Here is a 25,000-nt window from a genome sequence, read left to right on the forward strand (position 1 = left end):
TCATCATTTCCACCGATTTGGAAGGAATGCCCTTCGCCCCGCTCGTCTTCCTCTCTCTCCGGTGCCGGTCGGGTGCCGGTCGGCGCTTCCAGCGGACGTAGTTTTAGTCTTAAATGTGACACGTGACACCAGCTCCATGACGGATCGAGAGGACTTTGCTGCATATTCAAACAAGTAAGCGAAGGAGTCTTGAATTTCTACCTGCAGGCGAGAGGCGCGGCAGCGTTCTTCATTCTTTTACAAGTTCAATGAACTCTGCGGCGGCGTGTGAAGCTAACGAAAGTGCGAAGAGGGGGAATGTCGCTAGTTTGGTCATAAACCCAAAAAGTATTGTACCGACTCGCAGACGACGGTTTCCTTAACTTGCGCGAGTGTTCACAGTCTTCCAAACGGGGCTACTCGCTAACAGGAGCTCACGCGGGACCGCTAACGAGCTAAGTTAGCAACACACGACGCCACTTCCTCCGGTAGCACCCTGTGATTGGCCGGAGAGAGCGAGATGCCGCGATGAAAAGCTCCGCCCACGTCACCACCGCCGTTTCTAGAGGAGATAATGATCACGTGATACACGACGGGGTCTGATGCTTCGACGTTTTGTGGGTCTTCCTCAACAAGTCCGAAGCAGAAGTGTTGGAAGTTTCGATGGCGGGTGGGAGGAAACTAGAACTGTTTTTACGGAGAAAAGCCGAGGAGATAAGCCACGCCCCCTTTCCGCCGCGAAAAAGCGAATGAAGCGCATGAAGTCGAGCGAGGAAAAAGTGCGAAAAAAAGTGTCTCAACGTCCTTTCCCCCCCAATTCGCCTCGCCCCGATCACGTGACCCTTTTTTCCGACCCTCGTCATCTCCGTTCCCGCTCTTTTCCGTCGGCCATTTCTTCCTCAACGGCGGTATTTTCTGCAACTAAACCGACTGCTTCCCGCCGAGGTCATGTGATCTGTGGGCGTGGCCTCGGTTTCCTCCCTTCGAACCCAAACTGTTGTTCTTGTTATCGCACGCGACTGGACGGCGGTGCAGCGTCCGAGGAAAAGAAAACCGGCTTCTCTGAAAGTTGAAGTCAAATGAAAGGAAGCGGGATGAATCCATCTTGACAAGTGCAATACGGCCGCGTAACAGCAGTAATCACAAGTCATTTATCGTGTGTGTGTGTGTGTGTGTGTGTGTGTGTGTGTGTGTGAGGGGGGGGGAATAGCTTCCTGTTTCAATTAGGCTCCTGGAGCCGGCTGCACTCGTCTGACAAGCAGAGTGAACCCAAAAGGGTGGAAAGTAGGACACGATACACACTGTAGAGAGGAACCAGCAATTTGTTGTTCCCATGTGATGAGATGGAGGGTTAGTGTGTGTGTGTGTGTGTGTGTGTGTGTGTGTGTGTTTTATGGAGGTTGGGGGACGTGGTTTTAGGTGCAGGCCTGTGATGATAACAGGAGGGAGGGGGGTTATTGGGGACAGCGAGAGGGGAGAAAACAAGGTTTGTTGTTTTCCCTGAAAGTCCTGGTTCAGGGAAACGATGGAGGGGCCCAGAGAGAGAGAGAGAGAGAGAGAGAGAGAGAGAGAGAGAGAGAGAGAGAGGGAGAGAGGCATCCAGCAGCATTGTGTGAAAAGAGCCAGAGAGGAGAGATGTTGCGGTGAAAACAAGTGAACACACTTGCCGGAGGAGCACATGCGAGTTTGGATTGCGACACGTCTTTTTAATCCCGTTTAAAAGTTTAAAAAACATGGCCGCCGTCTTCTCCGTCAATCCCGGTAGCTTGTTAGCTCATTAGCTCCTTAGCTCGTTGTCACCAAAAGTCCGGCAGCAGGACTTCTGCTCGCTTCCCCAATCGAACCCAAAATATAGCGCCTACGTGTGAAAACTCTCTGAATGGATCCTGGAGGATTTTGCACTGTCCTCCTGTTCCAGGAAGGACAGTCAGGTCCTCAGAAATACAGAAATACAACACAACACACACACAGACACACACACACACACACACACACACACACACACACACAGAGGACTGGGTGAAAGGTCACCGTGTGCCTCCCCTGTGTTTTCCTGGAGCTGAAGGCAGACTTTGACCCGACAAAGAGGGAAAAACATCGAGCTTTAAACGATTAAGATACTGGAGAGAGATAGAGAGAGAGAGAGAGAGAGAGAGAGAGAGAGAGAGAGAGAGAGAGAGAGAGAGAGAGAGAGGGAGAAAGAGAGAGGGAGAGAGAGAGAGAGAGAGAGAGAGAGAGAGAGAGAGAGAGAGAGAGAGAGAGAGAGAGAGAGGGAGAAAGAGAGAGGGAGAGAGAGAGAGAGAGAGAGAGAGAGAGGGAGAAAGAGAGAGGGAGAGAGAGAGAGAGAGAGAGAGAGAGGGAGAAAGAGGTGTGGTGCGTATGAAAGGCTCCACTTCCTTTGAGCCGGGACTTTATGAATGAAAGACGACTGACGGAGGAGAAACATGAGTATATTTGAGAAAAGGGACGATCGAGATATGAACAAAAATTTTGGCTCGAGACCTCCTTTTCTCTGTGTTTGAGTCGTTGTAGGAAACTCAAATTAATTCCAATACTTGTGTTTATTGTATGTATTTGTTCAGGAAAGTCTTGGGAAAAAAATGTATATCTGCAAAAAAAAAGATATTTTGATTTTAACTATGAACATCCAGCATGATACGAGCCAGATTCCCCAAAAATGCCTCCTGGAGCGTCAATAAGACACCTTTATGGAAAGATTATGACCTAAAGAATCAAAATCTGCACAGAAAATCACAATAAAACAAAGTCTTGTCCTGTTAGGAAGGAGTCTCTGTCAAAAAAACTGTGTCGTTCGGTTCAAAAATGAAAAAATTACCTATTTTATGCCAAAAGATTGAATCTGAATGGGGCATGCTGGGACTTAAAATGTCCGCGGGAGGATTTTAGCACACGGTTTCTGAAAGGTTAAAGGTGTGGGAGGTGCTAAGGTGAGTTCAGGGACCTCTGCTTTAGTTATCGGGGGCGTTCTTACTAGAGACGGGTCGTCCGCCTCCGGCCCCATGGGCTGGCTGAAGTCCTCGGCGCCGAGCGGGAGGCCGTCCTCCTCGTCCCCGTCCCGGCCGGGCCCCTCCCCGAGGGCGGGGAAGACGGAGAGCCCGCCCACCTCGGCGTCCACCATGCCGTCCAAGCTGTCGGTCAGAGCGGCGAGCAGAGCCGCGTTCTCCTCTTCGATCTGCAGGGGTGGAGGGGGCGGAGTCAAAGCACAAGCGGGAAAAAGAAGTTTAACGGGGAAACGTCTCGAGTCGAAAAGGCCCGACTAGAAGCACTCAATTGTGTCTTTTGGGCAGAAAAACACAATTAAAATGCTATAAATCATTCAAAAAAGTTGAATTTCTTTGATAATACAATGGGAGCTTTTATGAACGGCATGTGCTGCTCATGTTGGGAACAAATTGGAGGCTCCGTGTTACAAATATATATTAAATTATTCACTTTCACGACCTCTACGACCTCCGTGTGCTCTGTGCGGTTCAGTCTGAGTGTCATGTGACTTGTCATGTGACTGTCATGTGACTGTCGGTCTCAGGATGTTATAATTTTTACAGGATCTGGTTAACCCTCTGGGCTCCGCGCACGCTCTTTTTCCCATCTTTAGGGTCATATTTTCACTTTACGCTTTTGCCTGAAGCCGGCGGTGCCTCGTTACATCGAGAGCTGAGATTGTGCTGCAATGTTTGATGTAACACACGGCTGTGTATCTCATGTGCCTTTAAAATAAAGTGATTTTAAGATGTACGTAAAATTGAGAAAATGACCTCAGACCCCAGAGGCTGAAAGTAAACAGTTTATTTGTGAATTGTAGAATAAAATGTAAAAAAAAACAACACATTTAGCACATTTTTAAGTTTGGTTTCTATGTTTTTAAACACGTTGATGTGTTCAAAGACCAACGTAACCATTAAAATTTCACTTTGAATGACTTCCGGTGTAGTTTTGGTAATTGTTAAAAAAAAAAAAACTCCTTTGGGGTTCAGAGGACCAACAGGACAACAATGCATCAACTTATCTTTTCCTACATTTCCCAGAATTCCACCACCCTGCATGACGAGGAGGCGTAAATAGCCAGAAGAGTTCACGTCTAACCCAATAAACACCTGTGACTCACTGCATTGCATTCTGGTCTAATTTCATAATCCCAATTCCAAAATAGCCGCTCTCACAGGAAGCGTCTCGCCTGCGTTGATGTTTCGAGATAACTTTATAAAAAATATGGATCGCACGCGTGGATCCATCGTAATTCGATCGGTTTCCATTTGGCTGGTGGATAAAAAAACAATCTTTTATGACGGATAAAGATTCCCTAAACGCTGCGAGACCCCGCCCGCGATCCAGAGAGACGCCTCAGCCGCCATCTTTGAGTCTTTGGGACTCGAGTCATGAAAAAACTGGAAACGATTTTCCTCAGCGGATGCCGATCTAAAGGCCACGCCCACCTCTATCTAACACGGTCGAGACGATGTAATCTGACCTTTGACCCCATTGGAAAAGACGCTACGCCTTTAAAAAAAAACAAAAAAAACTTCTGTTTTGTCACAAATCTGAACGCGAGCGTGAAAACGTTCACATTTAAAAGACACGTGGCGAGGAAAATATCGTTTATCTGTCATTTTTTTTAGTTCCCAAAAAAAAAAAAGATCCCTCCCGCTCGCTGTTTACCGCCATGGAGCTGCCATCTCGCTGAGAGCGGCGTCTGGTGGAGAGGTGATAGCGAGGCCGGCCTCCGGGAAGCTGCATTCATCTCTCTCTCTCTCTCTCTCTCTCTCTCTCTCTCTCTCTCTCTCTCTCTCTCTCTCCCTCTCTTTCTCTTCTATCATCCAGCTCCATCTCCCGGCTGCCAAAAAGCCATTTATTATTTCATTCATTCTCCGTCTCGCGGCCGTTTAGAAAACTCCCGACAGGTTTGTCAAACGGAGAAATTCAAAGTTCCACTTTTTTTCCCTCCATTTAAACATTTCTAAACTTCTGGATTTAACGGCGTTCCGATGATTTCTCTGCGTGTTTCTACACGTCTGAGTGTTTGCAGACGCTTTAAGTGGCATTACCTGCACCTTTTAAAGGCACTCGAGCAGATTACCTGATTATCCTAATGAGATCACAGAGATATTAATTAGATTTCCTTGGATTTCCTAAGTAGATTCCTCGGCGATTGAGACACAGACGGGAACATGAATGACGGATGAGTGAAAACACAACATGTGATATCATTCTTGACCGTGTGGATGCCTTCTGATACGTCTCTGTTATTGTCATAAAACGAATATTCAAACGTTTGTAACTGAATCGATTTCCCTCTGCGAGGTGAAATGAAGCTCTTCCCCCCCGACGCGCGGCGCGGCGATCAATCTCCACCGATCTGGGATTAGATTCCCGACACGCCGCCGCAAATGAGAGACGCCGGGCGGCTTCATCCGCCGGCTTATCGCTCTATTCATTACGCCGCGCGCTGGCGGCAGGAAACGCGGCTCCGGACGTCCGCTCGGCTGTTTCAGTCCGATCGATACGCACGAGACGCGTCAACGCTGGGAATCACGTCGAAAAGGTAAAGAGAGAAGGAAGAGAGAGAAGAAGGGAAGGGGGAGACGAGATGAGGAAGAGATAGATGGAGGAAAGAAAGAGAAAAAGAGGCGAGTAAAGGGAAGGAAACATGACGAGGAGGAAGTAGAAACAAAGGAATCAATTGTTCTGTTCGTATGGGAGAGAGAGAGAGAGGGAGAGAGAGAGAGAGCGAGAAAGAGAGAGAGAGAGAGAGAGAGAGAGAGAAGGAGAGAGAGAGAGAGAGAGAGAGAGAGAGAGAGAGAGAGAGAGGATGAAGGAAAGATAAAGGGGTTAGAAGAGGGAGGGAAAGAAGGTAAGGAGATGGAAAAAGAGCAGAAGAAGAGGCGGAAGGAATGAAGAAGAAGAAGGAGAAGAAGAAGAAGAAGAGGAAGAGGAGGCAGAAGGAATGAAGAAGAAGAAGAAGAGGAGGCAGAAGGAATGAAGAAGAAGAAGAAGAAGAGGAAGAAGAAGAAGAGGAAGAAGAAGAAGAAGAAGAAGAAGAAGAAGAAGAAGAAGAAGAGGCAGAAGGAATGAAGAAGAAGAAGAAGAAGAAGAAGAAGAAGAAGAAGAAGAAGAAGAAGAAGAAGAAGAAGAGGAGGCAGAAGGAATGAAGAAGAAGAAAAAGAAGAAGAAGAAGAAGAAGAGGAGGCAGAAGGAATGAAGAAGAAGAAAAAGAAGAAAAAGAAGAAGAAGAAGAAGAAGAAGAGGAAGAGGAGGCAGAAGGAATGAAGAAGAAGAAAAAGAAGAAGAAGAAGAAGAGATGAGAAGGGTGTGAAAGAAGAGAAGGAATAAACAGCAGCAAATAGAAAAAGAAAGAGAGAGGGAATAAAAGAAGGAGAGCAGAAGAAAATGTATTAGAAAATGAGAGAAAGAGGAGAGGGAAGAGAGGAGGAACTGAAAGGGGAAGGCAAGAGTGAAGAAGAGGAGAGATGATAAGGAAAGGAGGAAGCGCAATAAAGGAGAAATGGATGCTGCGTGAAGGAAAGAGAACAAGGACCAAGGAGGGAGGAAGGCAGGGAGATGAGGGAGGAGAGAGGAAAGGAAGCAGAGCGCTGAGGGAGCGAGTGATCGAGCTCTAACGAGAGAGAGAAACGATGAAGATGGTAAAAATGTAAAAGATGAAGAGAGTCGGGTCGAGACAGAAAAAGAACAAAACATAGAAAGTTAAGAGGAGGTTCAGGAAAGGAAAGAGGGAGCGAGGAGGAAAAGAGAGCGAGCGAGCACAGACTGAAAGTATTAAAAAGAGGGTTCGAGGGAGGAAGATGTTTTCTTCCTCGTCGTGTTTCGTCTTCATTCAACCGACGAGCAGCGTTACACGGCCGGTGGTCTGGACCCTGAACGCCACTTCATCTCGTTGTTGTCGTCTCTTTTTTTTTTAGAAAAAGAAGAAAGTATATTTATTCTGGAGACGCGCTCGATTTAGCCTCCGTAATGGAGCCTTTAGACGATCAATGATCCGAGAGGGTTTCGCTTTCAGATATAGACGAACCCGAAAGAGGAAGAAAAATGAAGACGAAGGTTTTCCCCGAATTCATCCAGCCAGGCGGGCGCCTCGAAGCGTTTCGAGGGATTTGCGCTGCTTGGCGTGAACTTGAGGGTAAATGTGTCCACTTCCTGTCAGCAGGTGTCATTGACGCACACCGCAACTGGGAATGAACTGGGACGCGATGAGAACGGAGACACTGGGAATGGTCGTCTGTGGAAGTGACGGGACGGCGTCAGGATTTAGTAGAGTAAATATATTCATGTGTATTTGGCAAATGAAGGTTGTAAAGATACAACAAAAGGTTGTAAAGACACAATGAAATGTTGTAAAGATACAACAAAAGGTTGTAAAGACACAGTAAAAGGTTGTTAAAACACAACAAAAGGTGGTCAAGTCACAACAAAAGGTTGTAAAGATATAGTAAAATGTTAAAAATACACAACAAAAGGTTATAAGGATATAGTAAAAGGTTAAAAATATACAACAATAGGTTGTAAAGATACATTAAAAGGTTGTAAAGATACAACAAAAGTTGGAAAGACACAACAAAAGGCTGTAAAATACAACACAAGGTTGTAAAGATACAACAAAAGGTTGTAAAGACACAACGAAATGTTGTGAAGTTACAACAAAAGGTTGTAAAGATACAGTAAAAGGTTAAAAAATACACAACAAAAGGTTATAAAGATACAGTAAAAGGTTGTAAAGATACAACAAAAGTTGAAAAGACACAACAAAAGGTTGTAAAAATACAACAAAAGGTTGTAAGGATACAACAAAAGGTTAAAAAGATACAACAAAAGGTTAAAAAGATACAACAAAAGGTTGGGAAGTTACAACAAAAGGTTGTAAAGATACAGTAAAAGGTTAAAAATACACAACACAAGTTTATAAAGATACAGTAAAAGGTTGTAAAGATACAACAAAAGTTGATAAGACACAACAAAAGGTTGTAAAAATACAACAAAAGGTTGTAAAGATACAACAAAAGGTTGTAAAGATACAACAAAAGGTTGTAAAGATACAACAAAAGGTTGTAAGGAAAAATGTGTCAAGTTGTGCGAACTTAAAATACCCTTAAATCTGAAGCTAGAAGGGGTTAAATTAGTGATGGAGGTTCTTTTCTAAGATGGCGATTTGTTTCTGTCTTTAACTTTGTACAGAAGCCCGTCCACCAAATTTACCCCCAATCCACTGATGACTCTATTAATTTAAACAAATTGAAATAATAGTGTTCATGATTTTTTTTTAAACATGGCCGCCAATCGCTGGACTGTTTGCTGCGTTACAACCGGGCTACACCTGAATCTCGTCGTGCGCGGAGACGATGTATGACCCTTGAATCTTCGCGGACGTCTTCTAGAGAAACCGAGTCTGCGTGTGCGTCCGATGCGTTGGGGTCGCGGCTCGCAGAAGCGACGCGTCCTCACCTCAAAGAGCTCATCCGCCGTGCTGTAGTGGATGGAGGCCGGCGACGCGCCCGACGGCTGATCGTTGCACCACTGAAGCTCGCTGAGGCAGTTGACGCTGTCGAAGTCGCTGGTGTCCAGCTGGGAGAGGTCGATGTCCGGGAAGTCGGTGTCCAAGCGGTCCGAACACACCTCCTCCTCCCCATACTGAAGATGGAAAAAGAGAGGGGGGGGGGGGGGGGGAGGTCACGTTAGTCAAACATCAAGATTAAAGCAAAAAGAAAATCCCCAGGCGGTTGGTATTTTCTCCGTAACCCTTGCTCTCCGAAACGCGAGCTACCAAAACATGGGAAATAACTTCCCTCCGTGAGACTCCCGAGGTTGCTGTTTCCTGTGAAGTTCATCGCTCCGAGCAGCGCTGCCATTGTTAAAATTAGGGCCTCGGTTCCCATCGGGACGCCCCCGTTCTAAAATATGTATGCAGCCCAAGTACTCGCGAGGCACTTTGGATAAAAGCCTCCATCGTCTGGCGTGTACTGTATATTATTACACCGTCCGCTGTCGGAGTCACGAGGAGCGCTCATCGACAGCCCCTCATCTCTCAACAGCTACTCATTACAGATAATGAGACTTCCACGTTAGAGGAGGTTTCGACACCGAGACCGATTGAGGCATCGAGCCGGATACCAGGCGGGATTAAAACTGTGCCGCGAGCGCCGGCAGCACCTGTAGAGAAGTGCGTCGGTGCTTTTTATCCAAACCAAGTGCGGCCGTGACCCAGGAGGTCTTCAGGTCGATTAGTTCCCCTGCGTTGGTTGAGGGCCGCTCCGTTTGGTGTGTTTGATCTGTGGACTCTTTGGTCACAGCTTAAGTAAAAACAAACTGTGTACGATGGTTCTTGAAAAAGGAAGCCACCTTACGGATCCATGAAAAGTAACGATCCCCAACAAGCCATTTGGAAACGTCCAGAACCCCGTTAAGAACCCTGAAAACCTTCACATGGACTATTTCCACCACCAAAAGATCCCTGAACTGCCGCTGCAGACTGGAAGCTCCTTCAACCCCCTGTTCAAGAACTACTCAAGAACCTAGAAGCTGAAAATCAATGACAGGAATCCCAGGAGGAACTCTGTCCCATAAAGAGACTGAGAGCTCCCTCAAGGAACCTAATAACCTCGCCAAAGAAACTCTCATACCCTTTCAAAAGACTTAAAGACTCCTAGATGCCCCTAAAGGAGCCATATAACCCCTTAAAGGACCCTCTAAATTCCTGCATGAACCCCTAAAGACTGCTAGATGCCACAAAGGAGCTATATGAGGCCTTAAAGATCCCTATAAACCCCCTCAAGAACCCCTAAAACCAGGTGGAACATCTAGAACCCCAAAATACTCCTAGATGTCCTTAAAGGAGCCATATAACCTCTTAAATGACCCTTCAAACTGCCCACTGAACCCCTACAGACTCATAATACCTTTAAAGGAGCCATGCAACAAATTAAATAACCATTTAAACTCCCCCATATAACCCTAAAGCCTAATATATGCCCTTAAATGAACCATATAAGCCCTTAAAGAACCCTTTACACTCGCCATGAACCCCTTAAGATTCCTAGATGTCCTTAAATGAGCGATATAACCCTAAAACTGCCCATGCACCACTACAGACCACTATATGTCCTTAAATGAGCCATATAACCTTTTAAAGGACCCTTTAAACTCTACCATGAACCCCTCAAGACTCATAGATACCCTTAAATGAGCCATCGGACCCCTTAAATAACCCTTTAAACTCCTCTATGAACCCCTAAAATAGAGTACAATGTATATAACCTCTAAACACTCTTAAAGCCCCCTATATCCCCTTAACAATATATTTAAACCCCTCCAGGAACTCCTTCAACCCTTCAACTCACAATCGCTGAATACCCTCTTAAGGATCCTCAAAAATTCTCTCAACACACGGAAACCCCTTAAACTTAAAAGCTCCACTGCCACGTGGTCGGCAGTCAGGAAGTGAGCGTACGTGACTCAGTGTGAAGGGAAGCAAGCGACCGCGATCTCTCGGGGGGAGGCCAAGATCTTTTTCGGGGAAGGAAAGAAGGCGGGAGGAAAGGAGAGGAGGGAACGAAAAGCCGTCAGACTGGATTCATGAGACAATACTTGGTAGATATGCGTGTGTGAGCTCCATAATAGTGTCTTATTGTGTGTGTGTGTGTTGAGGAAGGAAACGCGGTCTGCTAGCCGCATGGCTGTAACTCACTTATACGCCCACACACACACACACACACACACTTTTCCATTCATCTCTCCGGGCGAGCAGACAGGGTCGACCAGTTGCACCAACCGCCTCTCAAGCTGGATCCTCAGAAGTGACCTCATCTCTTTTTGACTCTCACAAACCGGCATCCATTTTTTTTTTTTTTTTCATAAATCGCTACGATACGATAGGAGCCAATCGGAAGAGCGGGGGACAAGAGAGAGAGAGAGAGAATGGAAGGGGGAGGAGTTAAGGTGAGTATGGATGAAGGGGGGAGGAAGGAAGGAAGGAAGGAAGGAAGGAAGGAAGGAGGGTTAAAAGGTTGAAGAGGAAGAGGAAGAGGGAATGATCAAGAGCGAGAGATGTGGGTCAGGGAATAAAAGAGGGATGTAGGGGGAGGAGCAACGGGGAAGAGGAGTCGTGACTAGATTGAGAAAGCAGGGAAGGAGGGAGGAGGCGAAAGACGAGAGATGCCCTCTATACGACCCCCCCCTTGCTGATGCAGGTGTGTGTTTTCACCTGTGTGTGTGTGTGTGTGTGTGTGTGTGTGTTTTAGTACGCAGATCACATCCCTCTCACGTGCTCCTGACTCATTCCCCTCCATCACTCGCTCCCTCAGCGCCGTTCTTCCTTTCCTCTCTCTCGCTCCCTCCCTCCTTGGACGCATCCTCTTTCCTTCGCTCGGCATCCTCTTCCTGTCCTTTTCTCCTCCGTCACGCATCCTCCTTTTCCTCGTCGTCTCTTCTCTTTCATCTCCTCTTTCCTCCCCTTTTCAGTTGCAGTCTTTCATCCTCCTCCCTTCCCTCTCCTCTTTCTCGCTTTTCTTTCATCTCGTTCCTCAGTAGTGTTCTCTTTCATTTCCTTCTCCTCTCCTCCTTCTCTTCCCCCTCTCTTTCTTTCCCCTTCCTCCTCGTCACGTTTCCCTCCTTTTAATCGCCTCTTTTCTGATTTTTCTCTCCATCTATCTCTCCCTTATCTCGTCTCCCCCTCCTCTTCTCATCTTCTCCTCTTCCTCTCGTGTCCTTTTCTTTCTCTCTCTGCCGCCGTTTATTCCTTCTCTTCTTTCATCCCCTTTTCCTTCTCATCTCTTCTTCTTCATTCCTTCCGCCTCTTCTTCTGCCTCCATCTCCTCACCTCCTCTCCCTCTTCTAACCTCTTCATCTTTCCTTCATCTCTCTCTCTCTCTCTCTTTTTCTCTCTCTCTCTTAAAGTCGGACTAACAGGATGATTGATTTCTCTGTTTCCACTCAGCTTCTCTCCGTCCTCAGTCATTCTCTCCATCGCAGCTGTCAATCAATACAAATATCCTTGGGCATGCCACACACACACACACACACACACACACACACACACACACACACACACACACACACACAGACACACACAGACACACACACACACGCCCTAAATACATACACGCAAGTAACACATGTTGCACCAGAAAACAGGTGAACTGGGCGCACACACACACACACACACACACACACACACACAAAGTGGAGAACGTGCAGCACATACATAAACACATATCATGTGATCTCATCTGCGTCACATTCAAAGCGACGACCCTCTGCTGGTCTTTGTCACACACACACACACACACACACACACGCACACACACACACACACACACACACACGTCCTCTCCGCAGCAGCAGCAGAAGGCGCGTCTTCCCACCGCCGCGCCGCCTCTGAATAATGATGAAGTCCCCGACAGCTACACGCTACATGACTCACACACGCCGGGAGGAAGGAGGAAGAGGAGGAAGAGGAGGAAGAGGAGCAACGGAGCGGCTCGGCAACGAGCAACGCCTTCTCGTTTACTTCCTTTTTTGTGTGTGTACACGATCACGGAAACATCCTGTTGAATTTACGGTCTGAGACACTTTTTTTTTTTACAGAGAAATGAAACGTGTTCAGTTTCCCAGTTGTTGTTGTTTTGTTTTTTTTCTTCTAGGATCTCTGACTGGAAACCAGCAAGCGAACGTCCACCGCAAACCAGCAACGCATCGGCGAGGCAACAAGTGTTTAGCAAACGCACAGATCAAAGGAGCGCAGAGGCGGATTACGCTGAAGCTCCACGCTTTTGTTCACTGTTTATAATCTACTGCGGCATGCTGGGAAATCCTGAAAACTGGTTACAGCTGCGGGGTTTCTCTTCTTCTCTGAAAGCCACAAACCTTTCAGAGACAGAGAGAGAGAGAGATCTTCAAGCCTGCAGGGCCCAATGACGAATATAATCCAAAGAAAGTGCACAAGTTAACAAGATTGAGCTCCAGTAAAACATGGCGGCGTCTCTCCGTGGTGGAACCAGTGCAGGAGGATCCACTGGTTCCACCACGGTCTGAAACCTCCATGTTTGAACCCATAAACCGTCTCACTCAGATTCCCCTTCTCAAGAGGCCCTGAGCGAATAAAAGAGAGTTTGAAAATCCACAAGTGTGAGGTATGAATATAAATCAGGTTGTTTTTTTTTGGTGCTTTTCAGCAGCAGAGTGCTCAGTCATCCTTCTCTGGGAGGGAAAAGAAACACAAAAAAAACGTGTTTTGCGTGCTAAAAGAAGCTAAAAGGAGCTAAAAAGAGAAGAAGTGTGCTCGTTCTTCCCCTTAGCTTGAGTGTACGATCGCGAGAAGGGACAATAGCATCTCACACATCGCTCGCCGTGAATCTATTACGGCTTAAATGGAGCGTCGGAAATGAGCGGATTAAGCAAATGAGCGTGAAATTAACGTTGGAATACGGACACCTTTGAAGTTATTGAAAAGGGGAAGGCTTCAGGGGAGTTCGCTTTGAGTTTAAAGATGTTTTTATATCAACAAGAAGGAACCGTGAAGCTGCAGCTGGAACACAAAGGCAGTAAACATGAAACAAAGGAACATGGCGTCCACGTGGACGCGACATCCTGACCTTTTGACCCTTTTTTAAAAAAAAAAATTAATTGAGGGCTTGCCTATAAAATGCACTCGCTCAAAAGGGAATTGCAGTGTAATGATGAAGGGAAATGAAGTGTGGTCACTTCCATTTGTGCTTAAATCTCTGCACCGGTAACAACAGTGAAAAAAAAAAAAGCCTGCTGGGATAAATCGCGCATTAAAGCGGCGCTATTAATAGCGGCGGCTGCACGTGAGGAAGAGAGAGAGCGCTATCTGCAGCTGAGAGCGGCGAGCGGATACGGGAAGGCCAGCCGAGAGCATCCTTCACTTCTATCTTTACACACACACAAACGCACACACACACACTCAGACGACACATTCTTTAAAGCCTCTCACCGCGGTGCCGACGTAAAGCTCGGCGTCGCTCCGTTCGGTTTTCTATGAATAGATTTATTTATTTTTTAGCGACGAGAACTTCTCAAAGGAGGGAATCCTCTAATTGGTTGAGTCTTTGGGGGCGGAGTTTTCAAAAAAAAACAAGCTAAAAGCTAAATATATATAGGCTGAGCAAGTCTGCGCAATAATTACGCGCACGCTAGTTAGCTTAGCAGACGAATTCAAGCCGGCGGTTAGCTGCTCACTGACCTGAACCAATCGTGCCACATCTATAATGTGGACTGCTTACTGATGCTTAGTGTATGATACATTAAGTTACAGTACTTTACTGTTATTATAGTATTACAGTACTACTGTATCACAGTATTACAGTAGTACTGTTATACTCACGTAAAGATCAAACAGTGCCAAATGCATTTTACAAAAAGGAAGATAGAAGTTTTTTCTACAGATTTTGAACGGCTACTTTAGAGGATTTGGTGTTTTGTAGCTGTAAAAAAAAGTTTCTGTAAAAAACCTGTGTTTGGTTTGTCCGCTCCGGGCTTCCGTAGCGAATGTAAATACAAACAATTCATTTTAAAGCGAAACGAAGACACGACAATTTTTACTTTCAGGTGATTGTAAACTGAAAAAACACCTTTTTTTACTCTCAGATTTAAATTGTGAATCCGTGGTGGTTCTAAAAATACTACTAATACTACTAATACTACTACTAATAATATGACACGTTATTGATCCACACAGAGAAATCAAAGCTCTGCCTGCTCGACGGCCTTTCTGTAATGTTATGTAAGGTCCAGTCACAAGCTCCATCATGTGACTGGACACACACACACACACACACACACACACACACACACACACACACACACACACACACAGCACCACCTCCATACAAGGTCGAGCTCTCTCAACCCTGCGCTGTAGATCATAGCAGCAGAAAGAAGACCGTAACTCTGCTCTGGATATATGGGATTGTTCCTCTTCTGCGATGCACAAATCATTGGGATTCGACCCTCAGAGGCCTTTTAGGCAGCGGATCACCTCGGCATGAAGATGTACCTAAACGCTCTTACTGGTTATAACCAAACCGCAGAACTTCTTCTGCACTCAAATCCCCTGAGAGGAACGTCTAATGCTGCTCTTCGAGGAAGTCACCGTCCGTTATTTGCCGTAACGACTACAGAAAACACACGACATGTTCATTTATTTCACTCAATTAGTTCAATCTCTCTAAGAAATGTGTAAAATTCAAGTTTCTTGTCTGTAAAAAGCTTTTTTTTGGACCTGACAGATTTCTTGGAGTCATTGGGATGAATTCACGGAGGAGTAGATTTGGTATTTCCCAATTATCACCACTACAGTGTCAGTGAAATATATTTTAATCCTCGATCAGCCAAACGTACGCCTGAAACCCGTCTTTGAGGAGAAAACATGGAGAGGGGGTGAGAGGGGGAAGGGGTGGAGGGCACATGTGAAGGTCAAGTGACAGACCGGAGCCCATTTAGCTGAAAGATGGTGATGTGCGGCGCCCGACTGAGTGTTGTAATCACCTCCCAGCCTCGTGCGCTGAAGTGACACGCAAGATGAAAGGCGGCGGGGGGGCGTGGGGGGATGGAGGGGGGGGGGGTAAGAGGGGGGGGGGGGGGGATGAGCGTCCTGCTGCCTTAACTCTCACTGTTGATGTCACTTTGACAGGAAGTGGTTTATAAATGGCACCGCCGACGTCCCCCCTGCAGTGCCGCTCAAACGTATTGATTTGAAGAATGACCACCAGGGGGCGACTTCTCTGGTTGTATAGAAGTCTACGCGTAATGTGGTAAAGCTGCATTCTCTCTCCTGACCACCAGGGGGCGACTCCCCTGGTTGTATAGAAGTCTACGCATAATGTGGTAAAGCTGCATTCTCTCTATTAACCAGCAGGGGGCGACTCCTCTGGTTGTATAGAAGTCTATATTTCATGTGTTAAAGCTGCATTCTCTCTATTAACCAGCAGGGGGCGACTCCTCTGGTTGTATAGAAGTCTATGCTTCATGTGTTAAAGCTGCATTCTCTCTCCTGACCACCAGGGGGCGACTCCTCTGGTTGTATAGAAGTCTATATAAGTGACTCTACTTCTCTCTTGATGTATTCCCTCAGTAAACATTATAAACATGAGTTTATGTCTTAATCTCTAGTTTCAAGTCTTCTTCTATACAGCACGATGTTCATTTAGTAAATTATGGTCATTTGGAGTCAAACAGACCATTAAAAACCCAAAGATGGCCGCCTCTAAAAAGGCTCAAAATGTCCACAAACCAATGGTTCGGCGTCTCGGTGGCTGCGTCTGCCTCTGTGCTCCAACGACACACAAAGAGCCACACAGCCGACTTCTCGAAGCACTCTGATCATAAAGGGAGAGACAGCGGAAGGAAAATGTGAGGCGGAAAGAGACATTGAAGTCTTCCATCTAACAGGAAACATGTTTTTACGACGAACCCGACAGTCGGGGCCGAGCCTCAGAGACTTGAGGAGACGACGCTCTTCTTCGGTGCTAACGGAGCGCTAATTGCTACGTTGTTTTTGCAGGTGGGAAGGATTGCTTCTCCAAGGAGACGGTTTCCAGGAAAAACTGCGAATACGTCCTCACAGTCACGTCCCAGAATGCGTTCACTTCCTCGTCGACGTGAAGGACCCCCTCGTAGAATAATGCCGTGACCATTCGTTGGGTCTCCTTTTCTTCAGGTTGTCGAGCGACGCTTCATCAGCGAGAGTGGCTTTTGTGAGTAATTTGTTGACACGTAATGAGAGAGCTGCACAATTTAAACTCCCCCCAAATCATTTCTCTCCCCCGGCGGCTCGCGGAGAACGGGATGTGCTTCATTACCGCGAACAACCCCCCCCAAACTCTTCCCACCATCCTTCCTCCATGTTTAATAAGTGACACAAAAAAGCCAATTATGTGCCGTTTGATTATTGAGGCACAAAGTCAGACAATGAAGACTCACGAGGGTGCGGGCGGGAGCTAAATTGGGACGCAGATCAATGGGAATCATTACCTCACGCTGTTTGATCTGTATTTATCCCGAGACGCTCGACTGCCTTTTTTTTTTCCATTCAGAAAGTTAAACATGGATTCACAGCTGGCGGGAGACGCTCAGCACAAACTACCGCATTTTTTTCTCACAGCTTAAGTCGGAAATATTATCTGAAAACGAGTAAAACCTGCCGCCAACCGAGCCTCGAAAAGACTCGACGGTGATCATCATTCCAAAGAAATGATCATCCTGAAAGTGTTTTTTTCTAGGCAGACATGAAACCTTTTCATTTTTTCCTGTGTGTCATCTTCATTTACTCTGAACCAGTAACATAAAAACTGATATTCACACGTCTGAAAAACATTTTCGTTTGTAAATACAACAAAATTATTCAAAAGGCCCCGAGTGGTTGCAGAGATACACCCTTTTCAGTTTGGGTGTGACATTTCTAAGCAGAGGCCTAAAAAATAGCTCAGTTTTTAAAAGGTTTTAAAGGAGCAGAACGTCGGGTTTAGTGGCCTCTAGTGGCGAGATTGCAAATTGCCATTTTGGGGTTTGTCCGTTCTGGGCTACCATAGTAAAAAAAAATTGCCAGTGCAACAAAAATAACTTTGTTTTTAAAAGGTTTTAAAGGAGCAGAATGTCGGGTTTAGTGGCCTCTAGTGGGGAGATTGCAAATTGCCGATCTGAAGTTTGTCCGTTCTGGGCTACCGTAGAAAAATAAATTGTCAGTGCAACATGGCGGACTCCTTGAAAAGGAGTTTAGGGGATTATACACAGTCATGAAAACAAAGCTATGAGTATTATATTCCACTTCAAAGCGTACGAAGCCAACATTTAACTCTGAGTTGGTTTCATGAATGAATTCGAGTCTTCCTTCAACCGACGGTCCGAAACCCGAAAGACGAGCTGAGAAAACGCGGCCGATCCCCAACACATGAGACGGATGTTTGAGACTCGATCCCTTGAGGGCTCTAATTCCTAATCCTCCCTCAGGTGCACGTCAGGAGGCCGAGTGTCAAAGGTATCATGAAGACAAAAATAAAGCTTTACAAAAAAAAAAAGTGAAACGTGTCTTCTGAGAAGCTCGTCTTTACCCAGAATGCCGATCTGCCCTCTGATTTTTCGATAAGTAAAGTGGTTAATTCAGATACTAGATATCGCTGTGTGTGTGTGTGCGCGTGCGTGTGTGTGTGTGTGTGTGTGTGTGTGTGTGTGTGTGTGTGTGTGTGTCTATTTTTAGCTCATTCTGGTCTCATGACCATTTTTTCCACAGGCTGCTGGTGACTTGAGGAGCCGCTGCCAGACACAGATGCCACCTCACACTCTCACACACACACACACACACACACACACACGCGCGCACACACACACACACACACACACACACACACGCGCGCGCACACACACACACACACACACACACACACACACGTGATTCAAGAGAATGGGGATTATTTGATTATCAATCAGGCGTGTGTGCACGTCTGTGTGTGTTTGTGTGTGACCTTGACCGGCATGACAGATGAGATGATTTATGTCACCGTGAGCACACACACACACACACACACACACACACACACACACACACACACACACACACCAGCGGTTACTGCATGGAAAAGCCCAGCATTTGGCAGCTTGCATTTCTTATCACGCGCCGCAGAGGAGCGCTTGATTATATTTACCTCACGATTTTTAAAAAAAAAGAAGAAGAGGACATTCTGTCCAAACTCCCCTTTAAGTTGATTGAGTTCATCTCCTTTAACTCCGAACCACCAGCAGACGATCAGTCAGACAGGAAGTCACGAGGTCAAAGTGGATAGTGTGTGTGTCTGTGTCTGTGTGTGTGTGAATGTGCTGTGATGAGCACAAATAAGGCCAATTGAAAGGGAAGTGGGACGCTGCTGAAAACCAGAGAGCCGTCAAGTACTGCATGTTCCAACACCGCTGATGGAGTGTGTATATATAAATAAATATATATATATATATGTGTACATTCCCAGAGTGTCTTCATACACTCCTTGGGTGTCATAACTCGTTCTGCCCTGCCGTTGGCGCCCTTGAGCAAAAGTCCAATCGGCACTTTTTAACCTTCAGAAGCATCGATGTCATCGTGGATGACCTAAAATAAATTCAGCAGCTTCACAGAAAGAGAGAGAGAGAGCGATGTGTATTTGTGTATTTATGTGCGGTAAACACCGAGGTGCATTGTGGGAAATGTGCGTTGGATATCGTGGACTTTCGCCGGCGGCAAAAAGAGTCAAATCGGGGGCGGCGTGCAACACCCGAGGTCGTATTTGTCGATATTTTTTCCCCCAGTTTGAAAGCATTTCCTCCATTTTTATCGCAATGCATTGTGGGAGGACGCTCTCCATCCACGCCGTACTCGTCACTTCTGCGTCGCTTCACTTCCTGCTTCCCTCGTGTCGCGTGCGCTTCAACTGCAACAACAGTTATTCCAGGTGCTGCGTCACTAATCCCAATCCGTGCGAGAGTTTAGCTGCTCGTACTAAAAGTGAGGGAGGGATTACACGTAATCCAATTAGGCATTCGTGACACTTTTTTTTATTTTTTAGGAGCGTTCGGGTCCAGGTTTCGCTCCTCGGCGTCTCCGCCCGCCCCCCCCCACCCTCCGCTGGTCGGCACAACAACGCCCGACTTCTGACCTCTGACCTCCTCGCTGTCAGCTGCTTGTGTCGGGAATCAGACACCAACGAAGAAGAGACGTACAGCGAGGAAGCTGACCTCTCACACACTGACACACACTCACACACAGACACACACTGACACACACACACACACACACACTGACACACACTTACACACACACACACACACAAACACACACACACTGACACACATGAACACACAGACGCACGCACATTAACACACATTCACACACACTGACACACATTAACACGCACTGACACACACATTACCACACACTGACACACACTGACACACACTCTCACACACTGACACGCATTAACACACACACAGATACACACTGACACACACTAACACACACATTAACAGACATTCACACACATTGACACACACTAACACACACACTGACACGCATGACACACACTCACACACATACGCTGACACACATTGATACACACTCACGCACACTCACAAACACTGACACACACTCACACATGTCACACACTGACAAGAACACACACTTCTCCAGACGGTTTGCTTTGTTCTGTTCTCCCTCTGAAGCGTCATCAAAGGCCTCCTTCCTCCCACTTCGCCTCAGACACACACACACACACACACACACACACACACACACACACACAGTCTCCAAATGTTATCTGGCCTTCGGTCGATACAACAAGTGTTATTGAGCTTCTGATGCCGCTTCCAGTCTCAACTCAAAAAAAAAACACTCGAGAGTTCAATCAAGCTCGTTTCCTCTCCTCCTGCCGGACGACCTTTAAGGGGGCGTCGCCCCTCGGGGGCCATGGCGGCCTTTGGGGGCCCTGGCGGCCTTTGGGGGCCCTGGCGGCCTTTGGGGGCCCTGGCGGCATCGGGTTCGGGTCATGTGATCGTTTCAGAAGGCGCAGAAATTCCCGCCTGAATCAATCAAGTTTTTTTTGTTTTTTTGCTTTCGATCCGCAGCTCAAAAAGAAGTTTGCGGGAAATTTTCCCGCCAAAAACAACCCCAACAAAAAAATAAAATCTGGATTCATTCCCACCTTCGTTTGTCCTTTGGATTTTTTATTTTCCAGCTAAAACAGCACATTAAACTTTGGTGAAAAGCTGCAACACCAACAACTTTTTGTGTGTTTTGTTTCAGTTTTCACTTTATTTCCCTTCACTTCACCTCGGGTTCTCCCCAGAAGAGGAACCGGCGCTAATGCTCTCCTGACTCTCATAACGACCTTCATAAATATCCCCAAAGGCTCCCGAAAAACATCCCTGTAAACCGTAAATGTGTCGCATCACACGTACAAGCGTTGTCGTCATATTGAAAATACATCAAATACAAAAACTGCGAATCTCTGGATTCGAGAGTTTCTCGGGGGTCACCGTGGACTCGGGAATCCGGTCCGTCTACGGCTCTTTCCTTCCTGCCGGGGAGATCCGTTACACTGGCCTCACCTCCAGCCGACCTTTCGTCACTCTGCAACATAATCTGGCTCCCTCTCTCCCTCCCTCCCTCCTTTCCTCGCTCCCTTCCTCCCTCCCCTCGCGAGGACGAGCCGGTGGAGCCGTCTAAATCGGGTGCAAAGCGGTCCCGGCCCAGGTGAATCCTCGCGCCGTCCCGATGCGCGTAAGAGGCTAATGACGGGGAGGGATGGAAATACACGCCTTAAGCCAGACGGACGGCCGGGCGCTCGATTCCTCGGGGGACAGATTACACTTCGCCGTGCGTTATCCGTCGCTCTATCGGGACCGGAAACTTTAGCTAGAACTCTGGCCCAGACGATGCATCTCCTCTCCCATCGATCGCTGTGTTTTTAAGATGCGGCATGCGTGTGTGTGTGTGTGTGTGTATGTGTGTGTGCCGCACGCTGCTTCACGTCTAGGCCACACCCCCCCACCACTCCACGCCCACGCCCATTACCTCATCACTAAGCACCCCGCTTAATTGCTGCGAGATTAGCAGTCAAGGCTAAATCGGACTGTTCGGCCCGGTCGGAGGATAAAGCCTCAGCCAATCAGGAGCGAGCAGAGTGCAGCACAGCAGCTCAGTGAAATGTGAGAGGGGAGGATGAGGAGGAGGAAGAGGAGGAGGAGGAGGAGGTGACAGATGCTGAATGGAGGATAAGCGTGGCGAGAAAATACAACAATTTGGCAAGAAAGTACTGCACAAAAAGTCATTTTTACATGCTCCCTCCCTGTGATGAAATGTCCGAATTATAAACTTAAACAGTTTTCTCCTCCTGCGTCCTCGTTCTGCTGCAGAGCTTTTCTCCTGTAATTAGTTGTTTTTCCTGATTTAAAGTGGTTTAACTTCATAGTTTTGAGCCATGTGAGTTGGTATTGGTGTAAATATTTTTAAATATTCTTGATAACGCAAAAAAAGTCTTTGCGTTCGGTGGTTTTTTTTCGTGAATACAGCCGACAAAAGATGTCAAGTACACACATTGGTGTAAATATTTTCAGATTTTTCCTCTAAAATGAGGAATAAACTTAAAAAATATATTTTTAATGAGCCAAGACAAAAATGTAAAGAAAGTAAAGCTAATATACTCTTGCTAACGCAAAAAAAGGATTTTCGTTAGCACCACGTGTTTTTTTTCGTAAATACAACCGATAAAAAATGTCAAGTACACGTATTTGTGTAAATGAAAATATGTATTTAGTGTATTAAGAGAAAAATTTGAAGAAAGTAAAGATAATATACTCTTACTAACGCAAAAAAAGACTTTGCTAACGCAAAAAAAGGCTTTGCTAACGCAAAAAAGCTTCGCGTTAGCGCCGTGTTTTTTTTCCATGAATACAGCCGACAAAACATGTGTCCGAAGCGCGGCGGCCTCGGTTGTCGAGCGTCAGGGGGTCTGCTGTCTCGACTCCGCCGGTAGCAGGTTGCCTGCTGGGTAATAAGATCGGATGGTTCAGGGCTCAGGGATAAGAAAGCGCTGAGACGGCGTTGGAGGAGCAGGCGAGAAAAAATGAAAAAGGGTTTTTTTCAATGAAAATATGGAAGTTTTATGGATTTAACATTGGAAAAAAAGTTAAAGAAGGTGATCAATAGATGATGAGACCAAGCAAATGTAATTTAATAGAGCTGTTTTTTAACCACTTTGGCTTTTTCCTTGTATTTTATGGAGTTATAGATTTTAAAAAATCATTATTAAAACATTGGGGGCGATTAGTGAAACAGTTAAAACCCCTGACAATCTGTTTACACGTTCACGAGGGATTATTTATTAAAAATATAAAAAATCAACTTTTTATAAAGGAAATTTAAGGAAGATTTAAGTTCGCATTTATCGTTCATCACTTTTCATTTTAAGTGCAAGATGTCCTCTGTGTCCTTTGTGGTCTCACACACACACACACACACACACACACACACACACACACACACACGTCCAACATGAAGTGGACCTCCAATCTCTTTAAGCGCTGGTAACCACTTTCCAGGTTCCCTGCGAGAAAAAAAAAAAAAAAACTCCCGCTGATTAAATTGCCAGCGAACGGGCGTCGTTAACCCTCGGCGTCCCGTCTCAGGTGTCCCAACCGTCCCCGGCATCTAATCCGGTATCTAATTCCACGGCACGACTCGGCCTTGAGCTGCACCCAAATCATAAAAATAATAAATAAAAAAAGCCTCAGCACTCGAGCTATGAATCCATTACAGTCCTCCAGTGTTTACAACGTTGACGTGATTTCATCCTGCATTAAATCACTCTATATCTTTTTTTTCTATTTATTTAATGACCCCCTTGGGTGGGAAACCCCTTCTATGGAAAGCAAGCATCTAGATCTACTACCATTTTTTTTTAAAGGGGGTCATGTCGTGTAAATAAATCACGTTTTCTCAGCGCTTGTGCAGAAACATCTCGGTGTGTGAAGCGTCCAACGACACGACGACTGTGACATGAAAGAAGGTTGTTGTGGGTTGTACCGTATTCTTTCTCACGAGCCAATCAGAGGAGACTGTTTTTAAAAAAAATGGTTTCATACACTTAAAGAGACAGGCACAGAGGGATGACAAGTGGGATAAAAAAATTATGTTTTTTCCGCATCAAATCACATAAAAATGAACCGAAAGGAAGCTACGTTAGCATTTAGCGACATAAACACACACACACACACACAGATGCTTCAGTTTCAACACATTATCCATCATTTCCTGCTATCAGTCATTTCCTCTTCTTCATCTTTCACATCCTTTGTTTCATGATTACCGCCTTCCTTTATTAGTTTCTCTTTTCTACATTTCCCCTTTCTGACTTTTTTTTTTCCGATTCCTTCTTTTCCCGCCTAAACTTCCTCGCTTCCTTCCTGCTCGCTCTTTCTCCCTCCCTCCCCTCCTTGTTTGGTTTCACCCTCCCTCACTTCGCTGTAAAAATCCTTCCCCTCCTTCTTTCCCACTTCTCCCTCCTTCATCATGTCTTCATTTCCCAGCATGCAACCTGTCTTGTCTCCGTCTTGCTCGCGTACCAGCTTGCTTCTGCACGCGAGGCGTCAAGGTCAAACCCCTCCCACCCACCACCAACTCCCTCGATCGCTCTCGCTAAGGAGCTCATTAGGAGGCGACCAACAGGAATACCCATAAACCCCGGCAAACGCCTTTCGCTTCACAACGTCCTCCATCTTCCTCCTCGTCATCCTCTCCTTCCTTGTCACATGGCTCAAACGCTCGTCGTTGCCTCGAACCCCCAAAAACAAACAGATTTTTTTTTTTTTTTGCACCATCGTGACGTCCTGTAAGCGATCGCTCCTCCAATTCTCCGCCTCTTCACCTCCATCTTTTACTCCTCCTCTCAGCTGGTAATCTTTCTTTTCATGCAGGCAGTGTGTGTGTGTGTGTGTGTGTGTGTGTGTTTTTAAAGCTCTTAACAGGATTGGAGAGAATAAGAGTCAACTTTATCACAGGGGTCAGGTCAGAGGTCAGCGGGGAGGCTAACGACGTTACGTGTATGTGTGTGTGTGTGTGTAGTGGTGAAGAAGGATGCTAATTTAGTAGCATCGTATGAATCACACGTTTCATTACCTGTGTGTGTGTGTGTTTCCACACACGTTTACCTGAACCCGATTACAACCCTGGGACTCGGCCAATCGCGTCACGCCGGCGCCAAATCCGAACGTTCACCGACCTTAATTCAGCAGCCACAGATCGGCCAATTAGATTACTTCGGCTTCATTTAAACTCCACCGACGCTCTGCGGTCTTGACCCCGATCTCGAGCCACTCAGCGCTTTTTAAACATCGACTCATTAGCTGCCGAGCGTTTCGACGGAGTCACGGCAGGTATATTGCCTGTAATTTGCGATTCAATTAAGATTAAACTTCTGAAGTGTTTTGCAAATTTTCTCGAGCCGCCCCCGAGTTTTTC

General features: G+C 46.3%; 1 protein-coding gene across 1 annotated transcript in view; it reads right to left on the reverse strand.

The window, feature by feature from the left end:
* Positions 1 to 25,000, reverse strand: part of ppargc1b (peroxisome proliferator-activated receptor gamma, coactivator 1 beta) — a 78,209-nt gene that overhangs the window by 13,333 nt on the left and 39,876 nt on the right. The window contains exons 2-3 of the mRNA XM_068571980.1: positions 8,452 to 8,637; positions 2,972 to 3,172 (exon numbers count right to left, since the gene is read on the reverse strand). Of these exons, the coding sequence (XP_068428081.1) occupies positions 2,972 to 3,172; positions 8,452 to 8,637 (387 nt within the window). The remainder of the gene's footprint in view (positions 1 to 2,971; positions 3,173 to 8,451; positions 8,638 to 25,000) is intronic.

This window comes from Clinocottus analis, unplaced genomic scaffold, assembly GCF_023055335.1.
Source record: "Clinocottus analis isolate CAN_PGR_092001 unplaced genomic scaffold, fCliAna1.0.p SCAF_1, whole genome shotgun sequence".
Taxonomy (NCBI): domain Eukaryota; kingdom Metazoa; phylum Chordata; class Actinopteri; order Perciformes; family Cottidae; genus Clinocottus; species Clinocottus analis.